General features: G+C 45.8%; 1 protein-coding gene across 4 annotated transcripts in view; it reads left to right on the top strand.

Moving 5' to 3' along the window:
* The window catches only part of PCGF3 (polycomb group ring finger 3), a 92,046-nt gene extending 70,626 nt beyond the window's left edge, over window positions 1-21,420 (top strand). For 3 of the 4 annotated variants that reach the window (XM_023549723.2, XM_023549724.2, XM_023549722.2), the window contains 5 exons: window positions 8,358-8,468; window positions 9,061-9,149; window positions 12,195-12,332; window positions 15,685-15,765; window positions 16,544-18,976. In XM_023549723.2, the coding sequence (XP_023405491.1) occupies window positions 8,358-8,468; window positions 9,061-9,149; window positions 12,195-12,332; window positions 15,685-15,765; window positions 16,544-16,591 (467 nt within the window). In that variant the 3' untranslated portion in view covers window positions 16,592-18,976. Of the gene's footprint in view, window positions 1-8,357; window positions 8,469-9,060; window positions 9,150-12,194; window positions 12,333-15,684; window positions 15,766-16,543; window positions 18,977-20,565 lie in introns of those variants that run through there. The other variant, XM_064286098.1, reaches the window with a different exon arrangement.
* The last annotated feature ends 2,811 nt before the right edge of the window (window positions 21,421-24,231 follow it).

Below are 24,231 nucleotides of genomic sequence, written 5' to 3' on the forward strand. Positions count from 1 at the left end.
CAGTCTTTCCCCGCTAAGTGTGGTATTAGCGTTGCATAGATGCCCATCGTCAGACTGAGGAATCTCCCTTCCCTTTCTAGTTTGCCGAGAGCTTTTAGCAGGAGTGGATGTTCAACTTAGATGCTTTTTCTGCATGCCTTGAGGTGATCAGTGGTTTCCGTTTTTCAGTGGGGTTGCATTCCAACAACTCCGTCCTAAGTTGGTTCTGATGTAAGTCAAATACCTTTTTTTTTTTTTAGTTTTTATTTTTAACCAAAACCAAACAAAACTCTTTGCCATCAGCTCGATTCCAACTCATAGCGCCTCTATAGGGCAGAGTAGAACTGCCACGCGGGGTTTCCAGGGAGCAGCCAGTGGATTCAAACTGCCAGCCTTTTGGTTTACAGCCATAGCTCTTAACCACTGCGCCACCAGGGCCTTTTATTCTAAGCAGTTTTATAAAACTGGCAGTGTTTTGAACAGTAAATCATAAAAGTGAACACCTGAGAGTGAACATCTGAGAATAACATCAGCAAATTACGTGCTACAACAAAAAAAATGATCGAAGTGCAGTTTATCCTAACATGAATTTGTCGTAAGTCTGGAACTACCTGTATAGTGAGTTACATTGGTAGATTCAAAGCCCCATTCATTGTTGCGTTTATTTATTTAGCTTTTGAAAATCAAAGACTACAACCTTTACTTTTTTTTTGGCCTTTTTTTTATTGTACTTTAGATGAAGGTTTATAGAACAGACTAGTTTCTCGTTCAATAGTACACATATTGTTTCATGACATTGGTTACCAACCCCACAACATGTCAACACTCTCCCTTCTCCACCTTGGGTTCCCTATTACCAACTTTCCTGTCCCTCCTGCCTCCTCATCCTTGTCCCCGGGCTGGTGTGCCACTTTAGTCTAGTTTTGTTTTATGGGCCTGTCTAACCTTTGGCTGAAGGGTGAAACTCAGGAGTGATTTCATTACTGAGCTAGAAGGGTGTCTGGGGGCCATACCCTCAGGGTTTCTCCAGTCTCTGTCAGGCCAATAAGTCTGATCTTTTTTTGTGAGTTAGAATTTTGCTCTGCATTTTCCCCAGCTAAGTCTGGGACCCCCTATTGTGATCCCTGTCAGAGCAGTCCTTGGTGGTAGCCAGGCAGCATCTAGTTGTGCTGAATTCAGCCTGGTGGAGGCTGTGGTAGTCATGGCCCATTAGCCTTTTGGACTAATCTTTCCGTTGTGACTTTAGTTTTCTTCATTCTCCCTTGCTTCTGATGGGGTGAGACCAGTGGAGTATCCTAGATGGCCGCTCACAGGCTTTTAAGACCCCAGACACTGCTCACCAAAATAGAATGTAGAACATTTTCTTTATAAATTATATTACACCAGTTGAGCTAGATGTTCCCCAAGACCACGATCCCCACAGCCTTCAGCCCAGTAATTCGGTCCCTTCAGGGATCATCGTTACTTTTCATGGGCCTCTCCTCATGCTCCTGTGCCCCCTCCTCTGAATTTTCACACCATCCTCTTCATACCAGTATTACAGCCTTGTAAATTGTTACAAAGAATGAGTTCATAGTACATATATTGTTCCATAATCTTTTTCATAGCAATGGATTGTGGTGCTTGTTCTGTGTCAGTAAATGTAGAGCTGTATCACCTTTTTAATGGCTGTGTAGTATTCCATCGAATAGATGGCTCATACTCTCACCCAGAATAGCAGACACATTGGATTCATCTTGCGTGTCAACTGTATCCATAGTGGATGGTAGTGGATATCGCGAATGTAATGTAGAGAAGGACTCTGAGGCTCTATCAGCCTCACCTACGAGCGTCATCTATAGGTGTCTGCAGTGGTAGGATAAGACTGGGCATATGCGGCCAGGTGGTTGGCTCTCCTGATTAACCCAGACCCTGTCGTTGGACATTTAGCATTTATTTCTGATTTTTCAGTATCATACATAGGTCTTCAAAAAATATCTGGATTTGTATCTTTTTATGTGTTTCCCTGTTCATTCCCTTAGGGTAGATTACTAGCAGTAGAATCTGTGGGTTGCCAGATAGCTTTTTAAATATTTTTGATACATATTGCCAAATTACCTTCCTGAAGAGTTATCCCAATTAACATTTCTGTGGATAGTGTATACCCAGCACTGAGTATTGTCATTTCCAATTCTTAGGCATTCTGATAGTTGAAAAATAAAGGGAATGGAAATTAAAATGAGTGTTTGAAGCAGACTCACTTCCAGTGTTGAGGTAAGAATTGGCTGTCTTACAACTGATGACTGCCCCAACAGGCAACACAGCAGAGAACCCCTGAGGGAGCAGGAGAGCCATGGGATGTAGGCCTCAAATTCTCGTAAAAAGACCAGACTTAACGGTCTAACTGAGACTAGAAGGACCCCAGAGGTCATGGTCCCCAGACCTTTTATTAGCCCAAGACAGAAACCATTCCCAAAGCCAACTGTTCAGACAGGGATTGGACTGGACCATGGGATAGAAAATGATGCTGGTGAAGAGTAAGATTCTTGGATCAAGTAGATACATGAGATTATGTGGGCAGCTCCTGTCTAGAGGGGAGATGAGAGCGCAGAGGGGGTCAGAAGCTGGCTGAATGGACACAAAAAGAGAGAGTGGAGGGAAGGACTGTGCTGTCTCATTAGAGGGAGAGCAACTAGGAGTGTATAGCAAGGTGTCTATAAATTTTTGTATGAGAGACTGACCTGATATGTAAACTGTCACTTAAAGCACAATAAAATTTAAAAAAAAAAAAAAAATGGCTGTTTTATGGTAAAGTTCACAGCCCTTTCTGGAGACCCTGAGGGAAACAGCCTCTGACCTGCCACGTAGTGCGTTACAGGCCTGCCTTCCTGAGCCACCTTTTATATGATTATTTAAGGGATGCATCTGTTTTCCGCCCAGTCCCAAAATTTCTAAACTGACCCAGGAGGCGTTTTGCCACATTTCATTCCAACATTTCATCTCCCTTTGTTTGACCTGAGGCGTAGCCCCCGTTTTCCATCTTAGTATGTCGCCTGGTGCTCACCTTGATCCTGCACAGCTCTGTGTTTGTGCGGTGTGTGCATATGTCCAGGCCACGACCAGGACGTGTCCTGGACTCTCAAGCTGGGGTCTAGCAGAAGACAAGCATGTAGACGAAACGTGCAGTAATGCGTTACACGGTCAACACACATAAATGACTTTTCACGGAGTGCTTCATAGGTTATTGATTTGAGCAGCTTAGTTGTTTTCTTTTGGATGAGGGAGTTTGTTTTTGTTTGTTTTGCTTTTATAACCAAAAAAAAAGTTTAGTATTAATTAAAAAAAAGAGTTTAGAGAAGTAAATTAACTAATTTAAAAAGAATCCCATTTTGCTAATATGTGTTCCTTTGCCGGAGCCCTGGTGGCTCAGTGGCTGAGAGCTTGGTGGCCATCCAAAAGGTTAATGGTTCGAATCCACCAGCCGCTACGTGGAAACCCTATAGGGCAGTTCTGCTCTGTCCTATAGGGTTGCTAGGTCACTATGAGTCAGAATCGACTCGTCGGCAGCGGTTTTGGTTTTGGTTCCTTTGCTAGGGCGTTTTAAGGGATGAAATTAAAATATATCCTAGACTTTGAATTTTCCACACCAACAGTAACAATAACAATGAAATCTGCATGGCACCATGGACTGTTGACATTGTTGTTAGGTGCCACCAACTCAGTTCCGACTCATTAGTGACCCTATATACAACAGAACAAAATACTGCCCAGTCCATCTCCAGCATAATGTCCTTCTCCAGGGACTGATCCCTCCTGACAGCATGTCCAGAGTATGTGAGACGTAGTCTCGCCATTCTTGCTTCTAAGGAGCATTCTGGTTGTACTTCTTCCAAGACAGATTTGTTCATTCTTTTGATGGCCCACGGTATATTCAATATTATTCTCACCACCACAATTCAAAGGCATCATTTCTTCTTCACTCTTCCTTATTCATCATCCAGCTTTCGCATGCATAGGAGGAGGTTGAAAACACCATGGCTTGGGTCAGGCGCATCTTAGTCTTCAAGGTGAAATGTTTGCTTTTCAACACTTTGAAGAGGTCTTCTGCAGCAGATTTGCCCAATGCAATGCGTCTTTTGATTTCTTGACTGTAGCTTCCATGGTCGTTGATTGTGGATCCAAGTAAAATGAAATCCTTGACAGCTTCAATCTTTTCTCTGTTTACCATGATGTTGCTCATTGGTCCAGTTGTGAGGATTTTTGTTTTCCTTATGTTGAGGTGTAATCCATAGTGAGGACTGTGGTCATTGATCTTTGTCAGTAAGTGCTTCCAGCCCTGTTCACTTTCAGCAAGCAAGGTTGTGTCATCCGCATAACACAGGTTGTTAATGAGTCTTCCTCAAATCCTGATGCCTTGTTCTTCTCGGATTATTTGGTCAGCATACTGATTGAATAGGTATGGTGAAAGGATACAACCCTGGCACACACCTTTCCTGACTTTAAACCATGCAGTATCCCCTTGTTCTGTTTGAACGACTGCCTCTTGGTCTATGCACGGGTTGAGCACAATGTTCTGGGATTCCCATTCTCCACAGTGTTATCCATAATTTGTTACGGTCCACACAGTCTAATGCCTTTGCATAGTCAATAAAACACAGGCAAGCATCTTTCTGCTTTTAGCCAGGACCCATCTAACATCAGCAGTGATATCCCTGGTTCCACGTCCTTTTCGGAACCTGGCTTGGATTTCTGGCAGTTCCCTATTGATACACTGCTGCAGCTGCTTTCGAATGATCTTCAGCAAAATTTTACTTGCATGTGATGTTAATGATACTGTTTGGTAATTTCTGCGTTCGGTAGGCTCACCTTTCTTGGGAATAGCCATAAATATGGGTCTCTTCTAGTCGGCTGACCAGGTAGCTTCATCCAAATTTCTTGGCATAGACAAGTGAGCACTTCCAGCGCTCGATCCATTTGTTGAAACATCTCAATTGATATTCCGTCAATTCCTGGAACCTGTTTTTTACCAATGCCTTCAGAGCAGCTTGAACTCTTTCCTTCAGTTCTATTGGTTCCTGCTTATATGGTATCTCCCGAAATGGTTGAATGTCGACCAGTTCTTTTTGGTGTAATGACTCTGTGTATTCCTTCATCTTTTTTTTGATGCTTCTTGAGTCATTTAATTATTTCCCCACAGAATCCTTCCCTACTGCAACTAGAGGCTTGAATTTTTTCTTCAGTTCTTTCAGCTTGAGAAATGCTGAGTGTGTTCTTCCTATTTGGTTTTCTATCTCCAGCTCTTTGCACATGTCATTATAATACTTAACTTTGTCTTCTCGAGCAGCCCTTTGAAATCTGTTCAGTTTTTTTACTTCATCAATTCTTCCTTTTGGTTTAGCAGCTCCATGTTCAAGAGCAAGTTTCAGGATCTCTTCTGACAATCCATTCTGGTCTCTTCTTTCTTCCCTGCCTTTTTAATGACTTCTTTCTTCATGTATGGTGTCCTTGATGTCATTCCACAGCTTATCTGGTTGTTGGTCATTAGCATTCAACACTTTGAATCTGTTATTGAGATGGTCCCGAAATTCAGGTGAGACATCCTCAAGGTCATACTTTGGTTCTTGTCTACTTGTTCTAATTTTTTTTCAGTGTCAGCGTGAACTTCCATAGGAGCAGTTGATGGTCTGTTCCACAGTCGGCCCCTGGCCTTGTTCTGACTGATGATATTGAGCTTTTCCATTGTCTCTTCCCACAGATGTAGTCAGCTTGATTTCTGTGTGTTCCACCTGGGGAGGTCCATGTGTATAAAAAAAAAAAAAAAGTCGCCTTTTATGTTGGTGAAAAAAGGTATTTGCAATGAAGAAGTCATTGGTCTTGCAAAATTCTATTATTCGATCTCCAGCATAGTTTCTATCACCAAGGCCATATTTTCCAACTACTGATCCTCCCTCTCTGTTTCCAACTTTCACATTCCCATCTCCAGTAATTATCAATGCATCGTGATTGCAAATTCGATCAATTTCAGACTGCAGATGTTGGTAAAAATCTTCAGTTTCTTCATCTTTGGCTTTAGTGGTTGGTGTGTAAGTTTGAATAATAGTTGTATTAACTGGTCTTCCTTGTAGGCATATGGATATTATCCTATCACTGACAGCGTTGTACTTCAGGATAGATCTTGAAACGTTCTTTTTGACGATGAATGCAACACCATTCCTCTTCGAGTTGTCCTTCCCAGCATAGTAGACTATATGATTGTCTGATTGGAAACGGCCAACACCAGTCCATTTCAGCTCACAAATGCCTAGGATATCAATGTTTATGTGTTTCGTTTCATTTTTGACAACTTCAAAGTTTCCTAGATTCATACTTCGTACATTCCACGTTCCGATTATTAATGGATGTTTGTAGCTGTTCTCATTTTGAGTTGTGCCACATCAGCAGACAAAGGTTCCGAAAGCTTTACTCTATCCACATCATTAAGGTCGACTCTACTTTGAGAAGGCAGCTCTTCCCCAGTCGTCTTTTGACTGCCTTGCAGTCTGAGGGGTTCATCTTCCAGCACTATGTCAAACAGTGCTCCGCTGCTATTCATAAGGTTTTCAGTGGTTAAATCTTTTCAGAAGTAGACTGCAGGGTCCTTCTTCCTAGTCTGCCTTCGTCTGGAAATTCAGCTGAAACCTGTCCACCACGGGTGACCCTGCTGACATTCAACTACTGGTGGCATAGCTTCCAGTATCACAGCAACGCACAAGTCCCCACAGTGTGACAAACTGACAGACACATGTGGGTTGCATGTTGCCGTGACACTAGAAGCTATGCCACCAGTATGCAAATGCCAGCAGGGTCACCTGTGGCAGACAGGTTTCAGTTGAGCTTGCAGATGAAGACAGACTAGGAAGAAGGACCTGGCGGTCTACGGTTGAGGTAGTTTACGCTGCTGTCTAAATGCATGTCTGTTGTAAAACCTGAGATGGCCTGAGAGCAGCTTGCTTTTAAGCTTCTTTCCTGCCCACTGCTTGGTTCTGCATGGAAGCTGGCCATCTTTGGCTTTGTTCTTGGGTGTCTTGAGTTACACTGATAGAGCTACTTGGTGAAATTGGATGAATAGTGGCCTGGGTCTCTTGGACTTGATCTTTTCCTGCAGCGTGTAAGGATTCGACTGGTCCTGCTTTCATCCATTTTTTTCATCCATTTTTAAAGCCTGTCACTGGCCAGGTCTGACTGATGGCAGGTGGAGGCTGGGTGGCCTTGTCTCGTCATCCAGACAAATGGCATTAGTAACAACACAGGAGAAGGCGAAGGCCACAGGACAGCTGTAGTGAGTGTGGGCGCTCTACAGTGGGGAGCTCTGCTCTGCGTACTGGCGTTTGGGTTCTTTCCTAGCATAGCCCAGGATTTCGGGTGAACTGTGACTGCTAGCCACGGACACCAGGGGGCGCTCTTTATCCACTGCCAGGCAGACATCACCTTCAAGGGTACGCAGGAGCCTGGGAGGGAGGCCGCCCAGCCCAGCACTAGGGCAGCAGCTCTGTGTCCCTCCAGCCGTCCTTGTTGCCACAGCTGTGAAGAGCTCCATCCTTACAGGTTGGGAGGACAAGATGTCATTTTCCTCGTCACGGTCATCACCATCATCCCCCACTCTTAGGGAAGCCAGAGCTTTTCTGTGGTTCCTCAATGGTGACAAGGCCTTCCCGAGCTGGCAGAGGTCCGTAAAGGTGGTGTGAAAGAACACAGACATGCTAGATGACACCTGGATCATTAAACTGCTGGGCTCATGGTCCGTGGGCGCTCAGAAGTCCTGATTCCGTTGAGTGAGCCCCCGAGGTCATCAGCAGGTGATTTGTCATGGATCCCCAGTGCCACCCTGGTCAAAATTTGTTGAACTCCAAATGATCGTTTAGTTCTGCAACACAGAAGATCAGAACAGCAATGTTGAGTCCAAAGTGTCCTTGTTTGCACGTGGAGCCACTCCTTCTCTCTTGCTGGATGTCCCCGTTTTGGCCCCCTTGTGGCTGATCTCAGCCCAAATGGCGGCTCTCGGAGATGCTTTCCTGACATTCTAGAAACATGACATTCTAGAAACCTCCAGTCACTGTGTCCCAGCTCGATCGCCTGGTACATGGTGGGTGCCCAGCACATACGTGTCAGGTGGAGGCAGGTGTGCTGATTGGCCAAAGCTGAGTAGCTCACAAGTCCGTCGAGGTGGGCTTCCTGCTGTGCTGAGCTGCCAGGGGCCTCCGAGGACTTATAGCCCAGATTCATTCCTGGCTTTATTAGTAGCAGCCTTCAAAAATTCGTAATCCAGTCTCACCATTTTCTTCATGTGATATTTGTGAACAGAATTGTAATATAACTCATTGCCTGCTTAAGATCAAAGATTATGTATTTATTTTTCATAGCGGAGATGAGAAAACAGAGGGAATTCTACCACAAACTGGGCATGGAGGTACCTGGAGACACCAAGGGGGAGGCTTGTTCTGCAAAACAGCACTTAGATTCTCATCGGAATGGTGAGTAAGCTTCTCACTTGGCTGTAGAGAAGTTGAGGAAGTTTTATTTTTAAAGCTTACTTTGCTTTTTAAGCCTTGCGAAAAGTAGTGTGTATTATAAAGTGGTAAAACTTTGTACGTGGGTGCATGGGAAGGTTATTGGGATCTGACGGGTTCCACACACCTCTTGGCACATGAAGTAGGTTGATGTCGTAAGCAGGGAATAGCATTGAAACGGCTCTGGCCACAGGGGGAGGCAGCAGGAGCTTGCTGTGTTCATTCTGTCAGCTTCTGTCCCACTCTTCATCCCCTGTGCCTACCCCTCCCCAAATACACGTGCCCATAAACCCACATGCACCAGCTTCCGCTTCCTGTTCATAGCGGTGTCGACGGCTTGGAAGACCTCTGCCTTTCAGGAGTACTGCATGCGTCCACAGACATTCTGTGAAATCTCCTACAGGTTTCCTTTGCCTCTCATACATGTTCTTTATGGTTCAAAGTCTCTTATTAGCATGAATTTTTAATAGCTCTTCGAGTATACTGTAGATGTTTTTAAAAATTCTGATTGGCATTTTGGATTTCATAATACAGTATTTTCCGTTTGTGCTAAAAGGTGAAACCAAAGCAGATGACAGCTCCAACAAAGAAACGGCAGAAGAGAAGCAGGAAGAGGATAACGATTATCACAGAAGTGACGAGCAGGTAGATCCGGTGTTCACGTCTGTGCGTGTTCCAGTGTGTGTCATAAAGCCGTGACAGGAAAGTCAGTGCCCTGGAAAACCTTCATGGAATGTTTGTATCCGTTTAAAAATAAAAAGGCTGAGGGAGGAAGAAAACAGGCATTAAATTTCAGTACTGTTTCTTAGCTTTTTTCCTTCCAACTCCTTAGTCTTCCTTCCTTCCTTCCTTTTCTTGAACCAAAGTAACTACACTGGCTGTAAACATCTTAAATATAAAAAACGTACATTCCACCCTCGGCGTGCCTGTGTCTCTTCAGTCCCACGCCCCAGGTGATGGCTGCGCGTGATCTGGCGCCTGTCTGTCAGGAGTCTTTCTGCGCACAAACAAATGTCGTGTAAAAGAACCTGGACTTGAGTAGTGTATTAAAAGAAAAGTAAAAACGTAACCTTGAGAAATCTGTTCATGTGTCATTTACTACATTGTGAGATTCAAGAAGAAACACTAAACCGTCAGCCCTGACTCCCGGCGAGCCCTGCATGTGTCAGGGTAGAACTGTGCTCCACGGGGTGTTCAATGGCTGTGACCTTTCAGAAGAAACACTAAACCGTCAGCCCTGACTCCTGGCAAGCCCTGCATGTGTCAGGGTAGAACTGTGCTCCACGGGGTGTTCAATGGCTGTGACCTTTCAGAAGAAACACTAAACCGTCAGCCCTGACTCCCGGCGAGCCCTGCATGTGTCAGGGTAGGACTGTGCTCCACGGGGTGTTCGGTGGCTGTGACCTTTCAGAAGAAACACTAAACCATCAGCCCTGACTCCCGGCGAGCCCTGCGTGTGTCAGAGTAGAACTGTGCTCCACGGGGTGTTCGGTGGCTGTGACCTTTCAGAAGAAACACTAAACCGTCAGCCCTGACTCCCGGCAAGCCCTGCGTGTGTCAGGGTAGAACTGTGCTCCACGGGGTGTTCGGTGGCTGTGACCTTTCAGAAGGAACACTAAACCGTCAGCCCTGACTCCCGGCGAGCCCTGCGTGTGTCGGAGTAGAACTGTGCTCCACGGGGTGTTCGGTGGCTGTGACCTTTCAGAAGGAACCCTAAATCGTCAGCCCTGACTCCCGGCGAGCCCTGCGTGTGTCGGAGTAGAACTGTGCTCCACGGGGTGTTCGGTGGCTGTGACCTTTCAGAAGGAGGTCACCAGGTCTTTTCTTCTAAATCACCCCTGGGTGGAGTCAAACCACCAGCTCTGCGGTTGGTAGCTGAGCACTCACTGTTTGCACCACCTAGGGGTTCCTAAGCAGTCAAAGAGATGCTATAAAATAATAAAATCCCATACCCATTTCTTCATAAACTTTTAATATAAAAAAACATAATAATCATCATACTTTATGGTGAAAAAGAGTCATAGTCTTGTTAAAGTCAGTAACAAGGAAGAAGTGCCCATTATCAACTGTTACTCTACAGGATTCCGGTGGTCCTAGCCCACGCAATAGGGGAAAAAAAAGAAATGAGATATATGTATATGAGAACTAGAAATGCCATTATTCTCAGATGGTGTCATTGTTACATAAAATCTAAGACAATCAACTGAAAAACCCGTAGAATTTATTTGCTGCTCCTTAAGATAGTGATCAACATAACAACAGAAGTAGAACCGTGGAAATTTAGGATGTGATAAAGTTGGCATTTCTAACCAGTGGAGAAGAGAAAAGACAATTCAAATTCAACAAAGGCTTTGGGGAAGAAGGAGTCGCAGAAATAGTTTTGTATTTTAACTGCCTATTGTTCATTCCACCTCTTTCCTGGTTCTGATTCAGCTTAAATAGCAGATGTCGCCTGTTGGCGGGTTGGTAGAACGCCTCCGTAAAATCATCTTGGGGCGCCCTTTTAGTACCTCTGTGTCTGTCGTCTGTCCACACTTCTGCCTTTCTGGGTCAGCCTTTGTTCAGGTACGCTTACCTAGAACACTTCTTCTCAGACTTGGAGGAGCCCCCTGAGCCTCTGGTTGACATCCAGCCCGGATGGGGCCCCAGACCTGCAGGTCTCCTGGGTCCCAGGTCCTGTCAGTGCTGCCGCCCTGACCCCTCCCCGTTACAGGAGCCTGGAACTCTAGCCTTGCCTAGAGTCTGGAAACATCCTTTTCGAGCACATCTTTATGTTTATCGGGTATAAAGTTGTATATTCTCCTCTAGTTTTAAGTCGGGCTGCAGAGTTTGCAGTTTTAAAAATTCCCAATGGTTATTATTACTTTTGCCTTTTTCTTTTTTTATCCCAAACATGCCAAAGATTTATCTGTTTTATTGATTTTTTTCAGAAGAACCACTTTTTGTTTTTAATTGACCGAGTTTGGCATATTTTTATTCTTTCTCTGGCTTCTTGAGTTAAAACCTTTGTTTATGTGGTTTTTGTCCCTTTTTAAAAAATGCATTTAAGGCTGAATGCTTTTTGGGCCTCATTCTTTGACTTTGACAAGTAGCACCCTCCTTGGCATTCATTTCTAAAGAGGCCATAATTTCATTATTTCTTTCCTTTTTAATCCAAGAGCCTTTGAGAAGCGTATTCTTACATAACTAAGTGAAGTAGGCTATTTTGGCTACTGATTTCCTCCTAATTTTTATCTTCTTTCCCTATCAGTCAGCGACCATTGTCTGGTTGGGGGGTTGAGATTTTCCAGTTCTCCACTTGTGCCCACATTTTCCACGAGTGTGAGAAAGAGTCTGTATTTTCTTTCTGGGGGATTGGGGGTTAGTGGGGTGGTGAAGCACGTGGACTCTCGAGGCCCATAGCCTATTTGCATCCTGACCCCGCCATTAGCCAGTTCATGACCTTGGCACCTTGTTTACCTCTGTGTCTCAATTCCCTATGATGGCAAGATTCCAAGATACTGTGTATCAAATAATTTAAGTGAAATGATTTTTCTACAGTTTTAAGGTCAAAGCAGAGTTCTGATTTCAAAAAAGTCAGCATTCTTAAATTTAATTGCATTATTAGCTGTATAAGAAAGCACCCAAAGAAAAGCCCCGTGGACTCCCTTTTAACAAGTCCTGTCTGCATGTCTGTCCTCTGTCTTCAAGGTGAGCATCTGTCTGGAATGCAACAGCAGCAAACTCCGAGGGTTGAAACGGAAATGGATCCGCTGCTCGGCCCAGGCGACAGTCTTACATCTAAAGAAGTTCATCGCCAAAAAACTTAATCTTTCATCTTTCAATGAGGTATAGTTGAACCACAATAGAAAATATAGTAAGTTATTTCCTGTTTGTAGAAGATGATACTTCTAAAAATCTTTGGGTTTTTGTTTTTCTTTTACAACTTTGTTCAGAGGTTTTAAATCAGGAAAAAAATTTCCATTTGTTTTCCAGATAGTGGGATAGGAAAGAGCAGTGGGGACTAGGAGAGAATCTCGGGGGCAGGAGGGGTGTGAAGCTGTTTCAAAATGCATTCAAGTTTTTCACCACGAGGAGGAATTCATGTCTTTAATTTCAGAGACACGCCAGATGTCCCCTCTGTGTTGTAATGTCCAGAGGTGCGTGCTCTCCCAGGGCTTGCAGGTTAAGAGGAGACCAGGAGCAGCAGGGTTTTGACGTGCAGGAAGTACGCAGAGGAGGCTGAGCCAGGAATGACACAGCGGCCATGCGCGCCACCCAGGATGTGGACAACAGGCTGGGAGGACAGCAGGTGTGGGAGGCATTCTGCCTGGCTCCTCTGGACCTCAGGAAGGCCCCACTGGGGCTGCGGAGTGAGCCACATGGGGCGGGTCCCGATAATCAGAGCATTCTGGAAGGAGAGCACACTCACTGTCGTTGGAGAGGCTCAGTTATCTTCTTGCAATGAATACTCACTTGAGCAGTAATTTTAGGTACTGGCCATACTGAAAAGAACCACACGAGATAAGGTTCTGCTCTCCTTGATCTTACCTCAGGGTGTGATGGTGGCAGCAGACCGTTGATAGGTGGGGAGGTAGGTCAAATAACTTCACATAGTGATAAATACCGAGTATCAGACAAAGCCTGGTGATCTGGTAGTGTGTAGTGGGGTTGGTAGGTGGAGGGCTGTGTGAACACCTTAGCTCAGGCATTATTGGGGAACTCTGCTGAGGTGCTAACACTTGTACTGAGATGTAGATTGTCAGTAGGAGCCAGCCGCGCACAGAGAACTGCAGAGAAAAGGCGTTGGAAGGACCTGAAGCTGGGGTGCCTGGGGTGCGTGGTTTGATGTAGAGTTCTAAAAGATCCCTCAGGCCATGGGCAGAGTGGATTGTTGGGTGCGGAAATTAGCAGGAGAGGCCAGTCGGGACTGTAGCAGGTGTTCTGGGAAAGATGGATCAGGGTGGTGGCAGCGGGATAGAGAGAAGTAGGCAGACCGAAGGTGTATTATGGAGAGAGTGGTAGGTTGAATGGTGCCCCCAAAAAGATATGTCCACACCCTAGCCCCCGGAACCTGGGAATGTGACCTCATTTGGAAACAGAATCTTTGCAGATGTAATTAAGGCTCTTGAGAGAAAGTCATCCTGAGTTCCCTGGGTGGATCTCATCCAGTGACAAGTGTCCTTGTAAAGGAAAGGCAGAGGGAGGTTTGAGACACCCATTGAAGAGAAGACCACATGAAAACAGGCAGAGACTGGAGTGACGTGGACACGAGCCAAGGAACGCCAAGGACTCCCGACAGCCACCAGAAGCCGGAAGAGGCAAGGAAGCATTCTTCCCTAGAGCTCCCAGAGGGAGTGCTGCCCTGCTGACACCTTGATTTTGAACTTCTGGCCTCTAGAACTGAGAGAATAATTTTCTGTTTCTTTAAGCCACCAAATTTATGGTAGTTTGTCACAGCAGCCTCAAGAAATAAACACAGATTTTGGTACTGGAATGTGGAATGCTGCTGAAACAAATGCTTAAAAACACGGAAGTGGTTTTGGAATTGGTTAATGAATAGAGGCCGGAAGAGTTTTGAGAAACGTGATAGAACTAGGTTGCCTTGAAGAGATCGTTGATAGGACTGTGGACAGTAAAGGAGATCCTAGCGAGCGCTCAGAAGGAAATGAATATGTTATTGGGAACTGGAGGAAAGGCGACCCTTAGCATACAGCGGCCGGAGGCCTTCTTTACTGTTCTCTGTGGTTGTGTGGAAAGCAGAGCTTGTGAGCAGTGAACGTGGGTACTTAGCTGAGGAGACTGTGAGCAAAGCCCTGAAAGTGCAGCCCGCTTTTCCCCCGTTACTACAGGGAAACGTGAAAGGAAAGAGGCAAATTGAGGAAGCGGTTTCTAAGCCAAAGGGAACCAGGACTTGACGATTTGAGAAATTCGTAGGAGTTTTGCTGTCAGGAAAGCATGCTTTGGCGAAAAAGCCAAGGGTGTGTGACTGGACAGCTTTTGCTGAAGAGATTAGGTGTGTGACTCATGGACCCACTCAGCCCTATCAGCAAAAGCCAGGACTAGAGGTGGGGTTACCCAGGAGACTCACAAGATGCTGCCAGCTGGGACTGAAGGGGACAGAGACAGGATGGCACGAAAGAGAGACTTTCAAGATCCTAAAGGCTGGAAGGGGGTGTGGGTGAGGCTTGAGGTTGGGGGGAGCTGACCTGGGGGTATGGATGAGGCTCAGTGTGGGGGTAGGGGGAGGCTCAGGCTGGGAGGGAGCCCGGAGGAGTGGGGTGGAGTCGGCATGGGGGTTGGGTAGGGGAGGCTGGGTTGAGGCTGACTGAGGTGCTCTAGGCTAGACTGGCAGGAGCAGGAGGGAAATGCACCTCATACCCTCACAGGGGCCTTTCGGGGCTCCCCCTCACCTGCTGTGCCAGGTAACAGGATGCATCACCCTGTAGCCAACTTAAACGTTTACGATCCTTGAGATCCTTGGGGCTAGCTGCTCGTTTCCAAACTCCGCGTTTCTGTTAGTCCTGTGTGCAAACCCCTGGGCCGACGTGCAGGGGCTACAGTGGAAAGCAAGAATGACTCAGGGCTCTTGCCGCCCTCCAGGTCCCGGGACAGTGACAGTGAAGCGTGGCAAGCAGTGTCCTGGTGTGGAGTGCAGGGCTCAGAGAAAGGAAGGGACCTCCCCGCCGCGGCTGCTAGGTACCATCCCTACAGCAGGTGGCAGCCAGGAGCCATGTGTGAGAAGCCGGGAGCATCTGGGCAGGGGCACAGCCTGCGTGCGGGCTCAGCCAGAGTCGGGGGCAGGAGCCATGATGGTGGAGTGCCCGCCCAGGCCTCCCGAGACGTAGGGCAGCTCTGAGGGAGGCCCAGGTGGGAAAGGGCACTCCTCACTCCAGTGGCCCGTCTTATAGGAGGTGACACCCTCTGTACCAGAAACACTGCTAGCGAGCTATGATCTTTATGTTGCACGAAATTTCTTTTACGGTGTGAGGCAGAGGTAAATGAATAAATGAGCCAGACTGTATTCCCGTATATATTCACTCACATGCGAATAGAGAAAAAGGCACCGAGAAGTTTTATCCTTTTAAACTGGCGTAATTGGTAACCTAATTGTTAAGCGTCTGTGAAGTGTGTGAACACGAAGCCATGTTTGACACTCGTGTGTCAGCCCTTTCTAAGTCAAATCTTTTTCCTCCCTTAGCTGGACATATTATGCAATGAAGAAATCCTTGGCAAGGACCACACACTCAAATTTGTAGTTGTCACTAGGTGGAGATTCAAGGTAAGACCCTGTTACTTGGTGATGACTTTTACTGGGTCTTCAGAATCTGTTACAAACAGGCAGTTCTTTTTCTGTGCCTATTTTTTACCCAAGAGATGAAAACTAACGATTCTGTGACAGAAGGTATTGTCGTAAAAGACAGTAGCTGTCTTTCAGAAACCCTCGCCTCTGGGATCGGGCTTGGTCCCCTGGGGTGCAGGGCTCCCTGCCCTTGGTCGAGAGGCTCGGTGTTCAAGAGGGTGGTCTCTGCACATTGTTGCCAGCCCCCCAGTGGAGGAGACCAAACTCAGGGGATGTGGAGATTGCTTCACGGTAGCTGGGGGAGGGTATGGTCGCTGCAACTGGAGAGTCAGCCTGGACCTCAGGCCCCTTTCTGAAGCAGGAGGACAGACGGATGGAGTCGCCATCTTGAGGCTGTGGTTTGAGATTGTGCCCAGGATCATGGTGGTCGGCAGTGGGGCCACAGGTCAGGCTGGAGGGGTGTGAGGGCAAAGGCAGGGGGCAGCACGGTTGGGCCCTGAGCTCAGCTGCCTTTGGCACAGGTGGTTAAGTAGGTCACCTGAGCGCAGGCAGAAGGGGGCTCGTTCTTCTCCACCTCTGTCCCGCCTGTCTCCGCAGCCCAAGGAACAAGAACATTTCTGACTTCAACCCTGACCATGATCATGGGTCGTGTGACCCTTCTCAAACCCGTGTCCTGGGCTTCCTCCCGTTCACTCTGAGCCAGTGTGTCCTCACTGTGCCACCTGCCCCACTAAGAAGCCGGCTCTGTGTTTTGCAGAAAGCCCCTCTACTGCTGCACTACAGACCCAAGATGGACCTGCTGTGAGTGGTGGGGCTCGCCGCGCAGCACAGACTTGGCCCGCGCACCCGGGCGCCCCACAGACAGACCGCGTGGCCGGGCGGGAGCGCACACGGCGACTTCACTGCAGACAGAACGTCGCCTCCGGGTGTCGCGCGGACCAGATTTCTGAATAGAGAATATTTATAACTTTTTGTATGAGAGAATTCACAACTCAACAAGACACTACCAGCACCGCGTTCACAGATGATGAAAACACTTCACAGTCCACGTAGCCGGAGAGCGCTCGCCTCCCTCCTGGCTTCCGTTCGCAGGCGGCGGCCTCCACGCGGTGGGACGCCCAGGGACAAGCTCACCTCTGACACAGACAGCCTTTGCTTGCTTTCCAGGTCCTGAAAATCTCAGTTCGTTTCAGTTCAGTTCATGAGTTCGGTTTCACGATAAGCCTCAAAAATACGTGTACTTCTCTTGACTCCTTCCTAACTTATTGAAAAAAATCCCTTCTCCTGGTGAATGACGATATTTATGTTGCCTTTAGCTTCTTGAAGACTTAGAAAATATATAAAAATTTTAATTTAAAAGCATACCAAAAGAGGTTTCCATTAATATTATGATTTAACCGTGGTATTTAATTTTCCACATGATAACACAGAACAAAGAGTAGCTCCCCTCACTTACCTTTGGGCTGTGTGACAGCCTGAGGCCGTGATCACTTAGTGTAGCTGCCCACGCTCCTGGGGCCCGTGGGGGGCAGACACGTGCCCCCTGGGCCGGGCGTGGGGCCCAGGCGGGAGCGAGGCACCTTCGTCACCAGAATGTACCACTGTTCATGAAGACAGGGCGCTTGAAGTCATGTTCATTCTTCTCACTGCGTTCAGCAGGCTGGACTAGGGGTAGCTTTACCCACATAACACTGGTGTGCAGAACAAGTCCTGTTTTTAAAAATCACTTTGATTAAAATGGGTACACATGGTCCCATGCCATCATTTCATTTCCCGTTTTCATTCTGCTGCGAGAGAGGTAGTGTGGTTTGTGTTGTTTCTTTAGGAGCCCGATGCAGTAGGTGAGTCTCCTGAACGGCACGGCCACATTGCAAGGGTGATGCTTGTTGGGGAAAGCCAGCGTGTTTACACGCATCCCACCTCTGACACCCACGGGCACACACGTGGCTTCGACCATGGTCCCCCTTAAAGCAGCCAGGTATCTGGATAATTGCCACAGTGCCCCGTTCCTTGCTGTTCACGGAAAGACCTCGTTACTTCACGGCTGCCGTTAACGGAAGTGGATTTTATAAGCCCAGCACTTGAGATACCTGGGGGTAGGCAGGTCGAGGGACTCGGAACGAAACCCATTCCGTGCAGTAGAAGTGGCTTTTTGAGTTACTCCATAACCTCCAACACCAGCCACAGTCAGCAGGCACTTTTGTTAACCCCTCACCCCTCCCAAATGTTAGTATTTTTACCAAATTAGAGAATAAACCGTTTCCCTGCACATAAACACTTGTTCCTTTAAGATAATAACTCAAAATTGTGAAGGCAAGAATGAGGAGAAAAGAGCCATTTTCCAGAGTGGCTCAAGGTCTTGGCGTTTTCACTGTTACCTCCTGAAGTCACTTCATCCAGACGTTGTGTGTTTATTTCTTGGTGAACTTTTGGGTTCCTCATCCCCTTTTTGTAAACCTTTACCCCACGGTACAAGGTGGGCCAGTTTAACCTGTGACAGGTGCCGTTGGTGCCAACTGTGTCATGACCCAGACAAGGCTGCCTTGTGCCCTGGGTGCCGAGGTGGGTGTCCAGAGTGGTTCTCTGACGGGGTCCCTGAGAGCTCGGTTCTTCATGAAGTGTTTCATGTTAGTGACTAGCATTTTTTTTTTTTTTCTTGAATTTTCTTTGAAAGTTACGGTTGGGCTCATCAACATTCAATTTTGTTTGCTTTTTCTTCTGCTTCCTATGTCATATACAGAAAACGTTGGAGGCAGCTACTAATGAGACCTAATTTTAGTTGTGAGAAACACATTCAAATTAATTCAGCCCAAGTGATTTTAATGTAAGGCCTTTTTAAAACATAGAAACAGGTTCTTTGTTCGGAATTGTTCAAAACGCGCCTGTTTTAGCCCATCAGCTCCCAGCACTGTTTGAATCGTTCAGTTACCTAAGCTTGCTATTCATCCAAGCCATTTTTTAGAGTCACTCTCCAAGGGTTTAAAGAGTAGATATGTGTGAGTAAATATTACCTGTCTACCTCAAATATGCACACTGCTGAAGCATTCTGTCATACCGTGTGTTATCATCCCAGGGCAGTTTTCAGTATACTGTTAGAATTTAGGTATTTTCCCATGTGCTGAAACTGAGGAAAAAGTAAACGGCATGAACATCCAAATTCAAATAAAATTAACTCGCAGTTCAGATTCAACCTGATGTCGCTGTAGTAATCTCATGATATATATTTGTAACTTTGTAGCTACCTTTGAAATCACTTGAATTTGCTATGGTGCTAAGTTGATAAACTCAGATACACAGAGAGATGCAGATAAGCTGAAGCCAGCGTTAACACCTCCAGCTGGTCGCAGGTCATTATCGTGTAATTCTGCTTTCAAAACTGTCAACCTGATAAAACCTCAGCCGCAAAAGTACCTATTTTTCTAAAATCCCATCGTGTCAGACGACCGTCACTACAGGACGATTCCCTTGGTGACCTTCTGCCTCTTGTGGTCTCTGTCTGTAGCCTTACTTAGTCGGAAGAGCGGAAGAGGAGTGAACCTTACCATCAGAGTGAAGCTTCCGAGTGGGTTCCTTTCATTTCTGTTAAGCTTTCATTTAGCATCAAAAGGCTGAATTTTCCTTTCCTCCAGCACCAAAACCAGGATCAGTTAGGGGTTGGATCCTGTCGAGTCTGTATTTTTGTTTGTTTGTTTTTTAAAACAGATGGAGTTACTGTGAAGTAGTTTTCACAACTATCTCTGCTGGTAAAACAAACCACCGCTGTTGAATGATCCTACAGCGTCGTTCTTGACAGCACTGGGACCAGTCACCTGGCACGTGGTCCCTCTAGATACAGCTTTCATGAAAATAGAAAATGCAGATAGAATATATAATATTGACTTTAAGATTTGGGGGGTTAAAAAGAAAAAAGAAACTTAACTTTATAAGATTATTTATTCTATTTTAAGCCTTCTATCATATTTTCCATCCAATCGTTTGGTTCCCGTGGCCCAGCTTTATTCACAGGCATATAAAATGAAATTGTGAGATGTTTTGCAAGCTTCTTTTTACTTTGAATAGCTTTTAATTTGTATGTTTTTGTTTTCTATGGATGAGCATTTTTTTATGCGTTTGTGCAATAGGTTTGAACATGCATTTATTAGACAATATGTTTAAATTGTAATGTAGCATCTATTCTGCTAAGTTGAAAAGGGAAGGTAGGTGGAATTTCAGAATATGTACATTCAGATATTGGTTTTTCCTTTTTCATTGTTAATCCTAAGAATGCTGTTAATCGGGATTGTGTGTGTGTGCGCGCGCGCGTGTGCCTGTGTGTGCGCGAGAACTACCTGTCAGCAATACTTACAAAGTAATAAGCGAGCAAGCACACGTGACGTGTGGGTGATCCGTAGACCAGCCTCCTGGCTGCTCCATCGAGCCGCCGCAGGCCTGCCTGGGTCTCCGGTGGCTGTGCCGCAGTGGCCACACCACTGCCACCCTCGGGCACGTGGGACCGCACTTGGATGACAGACAGGTTGGTGCTACTTCCTGGGGCCCCATGCCTGCCTGCGGCCCACTCGTGCAGTCAGGGGACGTGCGTGTTTTCCACAAGAGGATACGTAGGACAGTATTTCACGGTGATCTGAAATGTGTCGTGGGATTCTGTGTTCCAGGAACAAGCCAGCTGATTTATACGTTGTATGTGAATAGTTGATACCGTCTCAAAACATTGAAAATAGACGTGATGCAGACAGCTAAATTCACAGACGCACACAAAAATCCACATCTCTGTTTCCTCAGGAAATCATCGGAGTTCCTCCACATCACGTGTGCCCTTAACATGATAAACCAACGTGCTTCTCTGCCTTGGTATTTAAGTGAACTAGGTAGATAAATTGGGGTAAGTAGACTAGAAATCCATCCAAATTCTGTCTTCGTCTATACAAGTATCCTCTTCCTTGCCCGGCACCAGCTGGCCGGGCCGCCTGGCAGCTCGGGGGCCGCCTCTGTCACACCCACGTGTACTTCACACAGATCCGGGAGAGTACTTGAAGAATGGACTCAAGCTGGAGTGGCCGCCATGGTGTACGTGTAGCGGTAGTGTAAGGGTTTCCTCCAGTACCTTAATTGGGTATACAAAAGCGGTTTTTTCCAATTGAAATCAATTTAGGATTAAGGGACAACAGTCAATTCAACCACTAAGCCTTTATCACCCACGCGTGGCAAAACGAGAGATTAAAGCTGTCACGGTTTATGGAAGTGATCACACAGCTACATATTTTTGACTGTTTAATTTGAAAGTTTACATTTTTTTATGCTTTGTGTTGGTGTGTAATTTTTGTACTCTTGGTGGCTAGTTTTTGTCTACAATCTTTTGGAATATTGCTTAAATGTTTTGATTTTATGATAGTGAAGCTTGTATCCCGTGTTTGCCAATTAATATTATATGCTTGTAATAAAAGCAAAAGAAAAACTGAAGTCCTTTCAGGCTGGAAATTTATTATCTAAGATCTCCGTAAGCGTATACGATGATAACACAGCATAATGAAGAACACCGCAGGTTTTGGTGGAAGCCACGAGAACAGTCCCCCACGCGTGTGCACTCACAGCCCCTCCCTCTGCCTATCCTGTCCACCCCTTCTCTTAGGCTACCCGGTCCACTCAGCGTTTGTAAAGTGTCACCCTGGGTGCAAAACTCCATTTAAATTGATCCAGTGTTTGGGCCAGAGGTTTGGCGGACGCTGTATGTAAAATTCATGCTGTTTGTCTTTTTGCCTGGAGAGAGAAGTTGCTTTGGTTTGAAGCTGGGTATGCCAGTGAAAATACTGTTTAAAAAACAAAAACCCATGTGGTAAAATTACTACTAATTCTTAGATGGTTGACTGACAGACCAATGTTCTATTTCCCTACGTTAGACAATGAGCAGAAAGCACTGTGGCCAAAAATTTAATTTTTAAAGTTAAGTCATAATATCTTAGTCACCTAGTGCTGCTGTAACAGAAATACCACAAGTGGATGGCTTTAACAAAGAGGAATTTATCTTCTCACAGTCAGTAAGCTACAAGTCCAAATTTAGGGTGTCAGCTCCAGAGGAAAGCCTTCTCTCTCTGTCGGCTCTAGGGGAAGGTCCTTCTCTCAGTCTTCTCCACGCAGGAACCCCAGGTCCAAAGGACGTGCTCTGGTCTGGGTGCTGCTCTCTTGGTGGTATGAGGTCCCCTCCCACCTTGCCTCCTTTTTCTTTTATCTCTTTTAAAAGGTGGTGCAGGCCACACCCCAGGGAAATGCCCTTTACATTGCATCAGGAATGTGACATTAGTAAGGCTGTTACAATCCCACCCTAATACTCTTTAACATAAAATTACAATCACAAAATAGTGGACAACCACACAACACTGGGACTCATGGCCTAACCAAGTTGACACATATTTCTGGGGGACACAATTCAATCCATGACACACATAAAGCAATCTTGTTCACTCTGGCAGAAAATTGGAGAAAACTAGAATTGGCAGGAAGGGACAATATGATGACCTCATTATATTCTCAAGGGCTCAAGATCATTAAGAGTAAAAGATAAGTTTAGTCTTAAGAAACAGACTTAAAGTTTGGTGGTCTGTTCATTTTGGGGAAGTTATTTTACTCCATCTTACAGATACCAAGATAGTGGCTGAAACGACATGTAACCAGTTTCCATTCACCTAGATATTAGAGTAAGCCACAGGGCAGTTTCAAAATGAGTTCACATTAGAGCCCGTCTGCTGGGTCTCTGTGTCAGCAGCATGTGAAGACATCCCCCCTGTGCCCACCTTGCCGTGTGAGGTCACTTGGGCACCTCATGGGTTTAAGTCCTTCAGGTGGGTTCTCCTAGCTCTGCCCACAGACCCAAACACCACCATGCATGCATGGCAAGACAGCTCTGCACAGCGACAGCTGCTCAAGTAAATGAGTTCTAATGCCCCATCAAGCTCTGGTGGCACAATGGTTGAGCACTCAGCTGCTAACCGAAAGGTTGACAGTTCAAACCCACCCCCAGCGGCTTCACGGGAGAAAGAGCTGGCGATGTGCCCCTGTAAAGATTACAGCCTAGAAAACCTTATGGGGCTGCTATAACCATTGTGGAAAGCAGTGTGGCAGTTCCTCAAAAAACTAAAAATAGAACTACCATATGACTGGGCAATTCCACTCCGAGGTATATGCCTAAAAGACTTATACACCAGTGTTCACTGCAGCACTATTCACAATAGCCAAAAGTTGGAAACAGCCTAAATGCCCATCAACAGATGAACGGATAAACGAAATGGTACATACATACAATGGAATACCACTCAGCCGGTAGGAGAAATGAGGTCGATGCATGCCACAATATGGAACTTGAAAACATTATGCTCAGTGAAATAAGTCAATCTTAAAAGGACAAACATCGGATGGCCTCACTTAAGTAAACAGAACAGAGACCAAAGTTTATGAGTGGAGTGGGAAAGAGGGTAGCTATGGCTTATGGAACACTGAGCTCAGGTTTACAGTGACGGAAGATCGCATTGATTATGGGTATGGTTCCACAGCTGATGATGGTGAGTGCTGTCAGTAAGTTGTACACCTGTAGAAAGTTGAATTGGTGAATGTTGTATGATAGGTATATTTACAACGATGACCAAAAAAAAAAAAAAAAAGAGTAGATACTGAGGCTGCTTATGTACAACCAAACACCTTATGGGATTTGGTTTCTTGGTTTGGAGGATTAGGGTCATGGTTTCATGGTACATGCCAGTTAAATGACCTAATAACATTAGTGCTTCTGTTCTGCCTACTAGTTCGTTTCGTAGCGCCTGGGGTCTTAAAAGCTTGCAAGCGGCCATCCAAGGCACAACAATTGGTCTTATTCACCTGGAACAATGGAGGAAAAGAGTCAGGAATAGGAGGAAGAAATGGTATGTGTGGCTAATTGTCTCCATGAACAACTGCCTCCTTTGCCATGAGACCAGAAGAACTGGATGGTGCCCAGCCACCATTAGGGAACATTTTGATCAAAAACTATAGAATAATCCTGATCATAAGTGGGTAAATGGGGAACAGCTTTGCAAATTCTCATGGGCTCCAGACTTTCTACAGCCATGGAAGGTGGATGAACCCCGGAACTATTGCCCTGAGGTAATCTTTAAACCTTAAACCAAAAATATCCCCTGAAGTCTTCTTAAAACCAAACGATGTTGTTGTGTGCCGTCCAATTTCGACTTATAGCAACCCTATAAGACAGAGTAGAACTGCCCCATAGGGTTTCCTAGGCTGTATGTAAACTTTTTTTTTTTAATGAGAAGGTGGCTGATTTATATTTTTCAATTTTTTTATTGTACTTTAGATGAAGATTTACAGAGCAAACTAGTTTCCCATTGAACAATTAATACACGTTTTGTGATATTGCTTGCCAACCCCACGATGTATCAACACTCTCCCCTTCTTGACCTTGGT

The sequence above is a fragment of the Loxodonta africana genome, chromosome 5 (assembly GCF_030014295.1).
Source record: "Loxodonta africana isolate mLoxAfr1 chromosome 5, mLoxAfr1.hap2, whole genome shotgun sequence".
Classification (NCBI taxonomy): domain Eukaryota; kingdom Metazoa; phylum Chordata; class Mammalia; order Proboscidea; family Elephantidae; genus Loxodonta; species Loxodonta africana.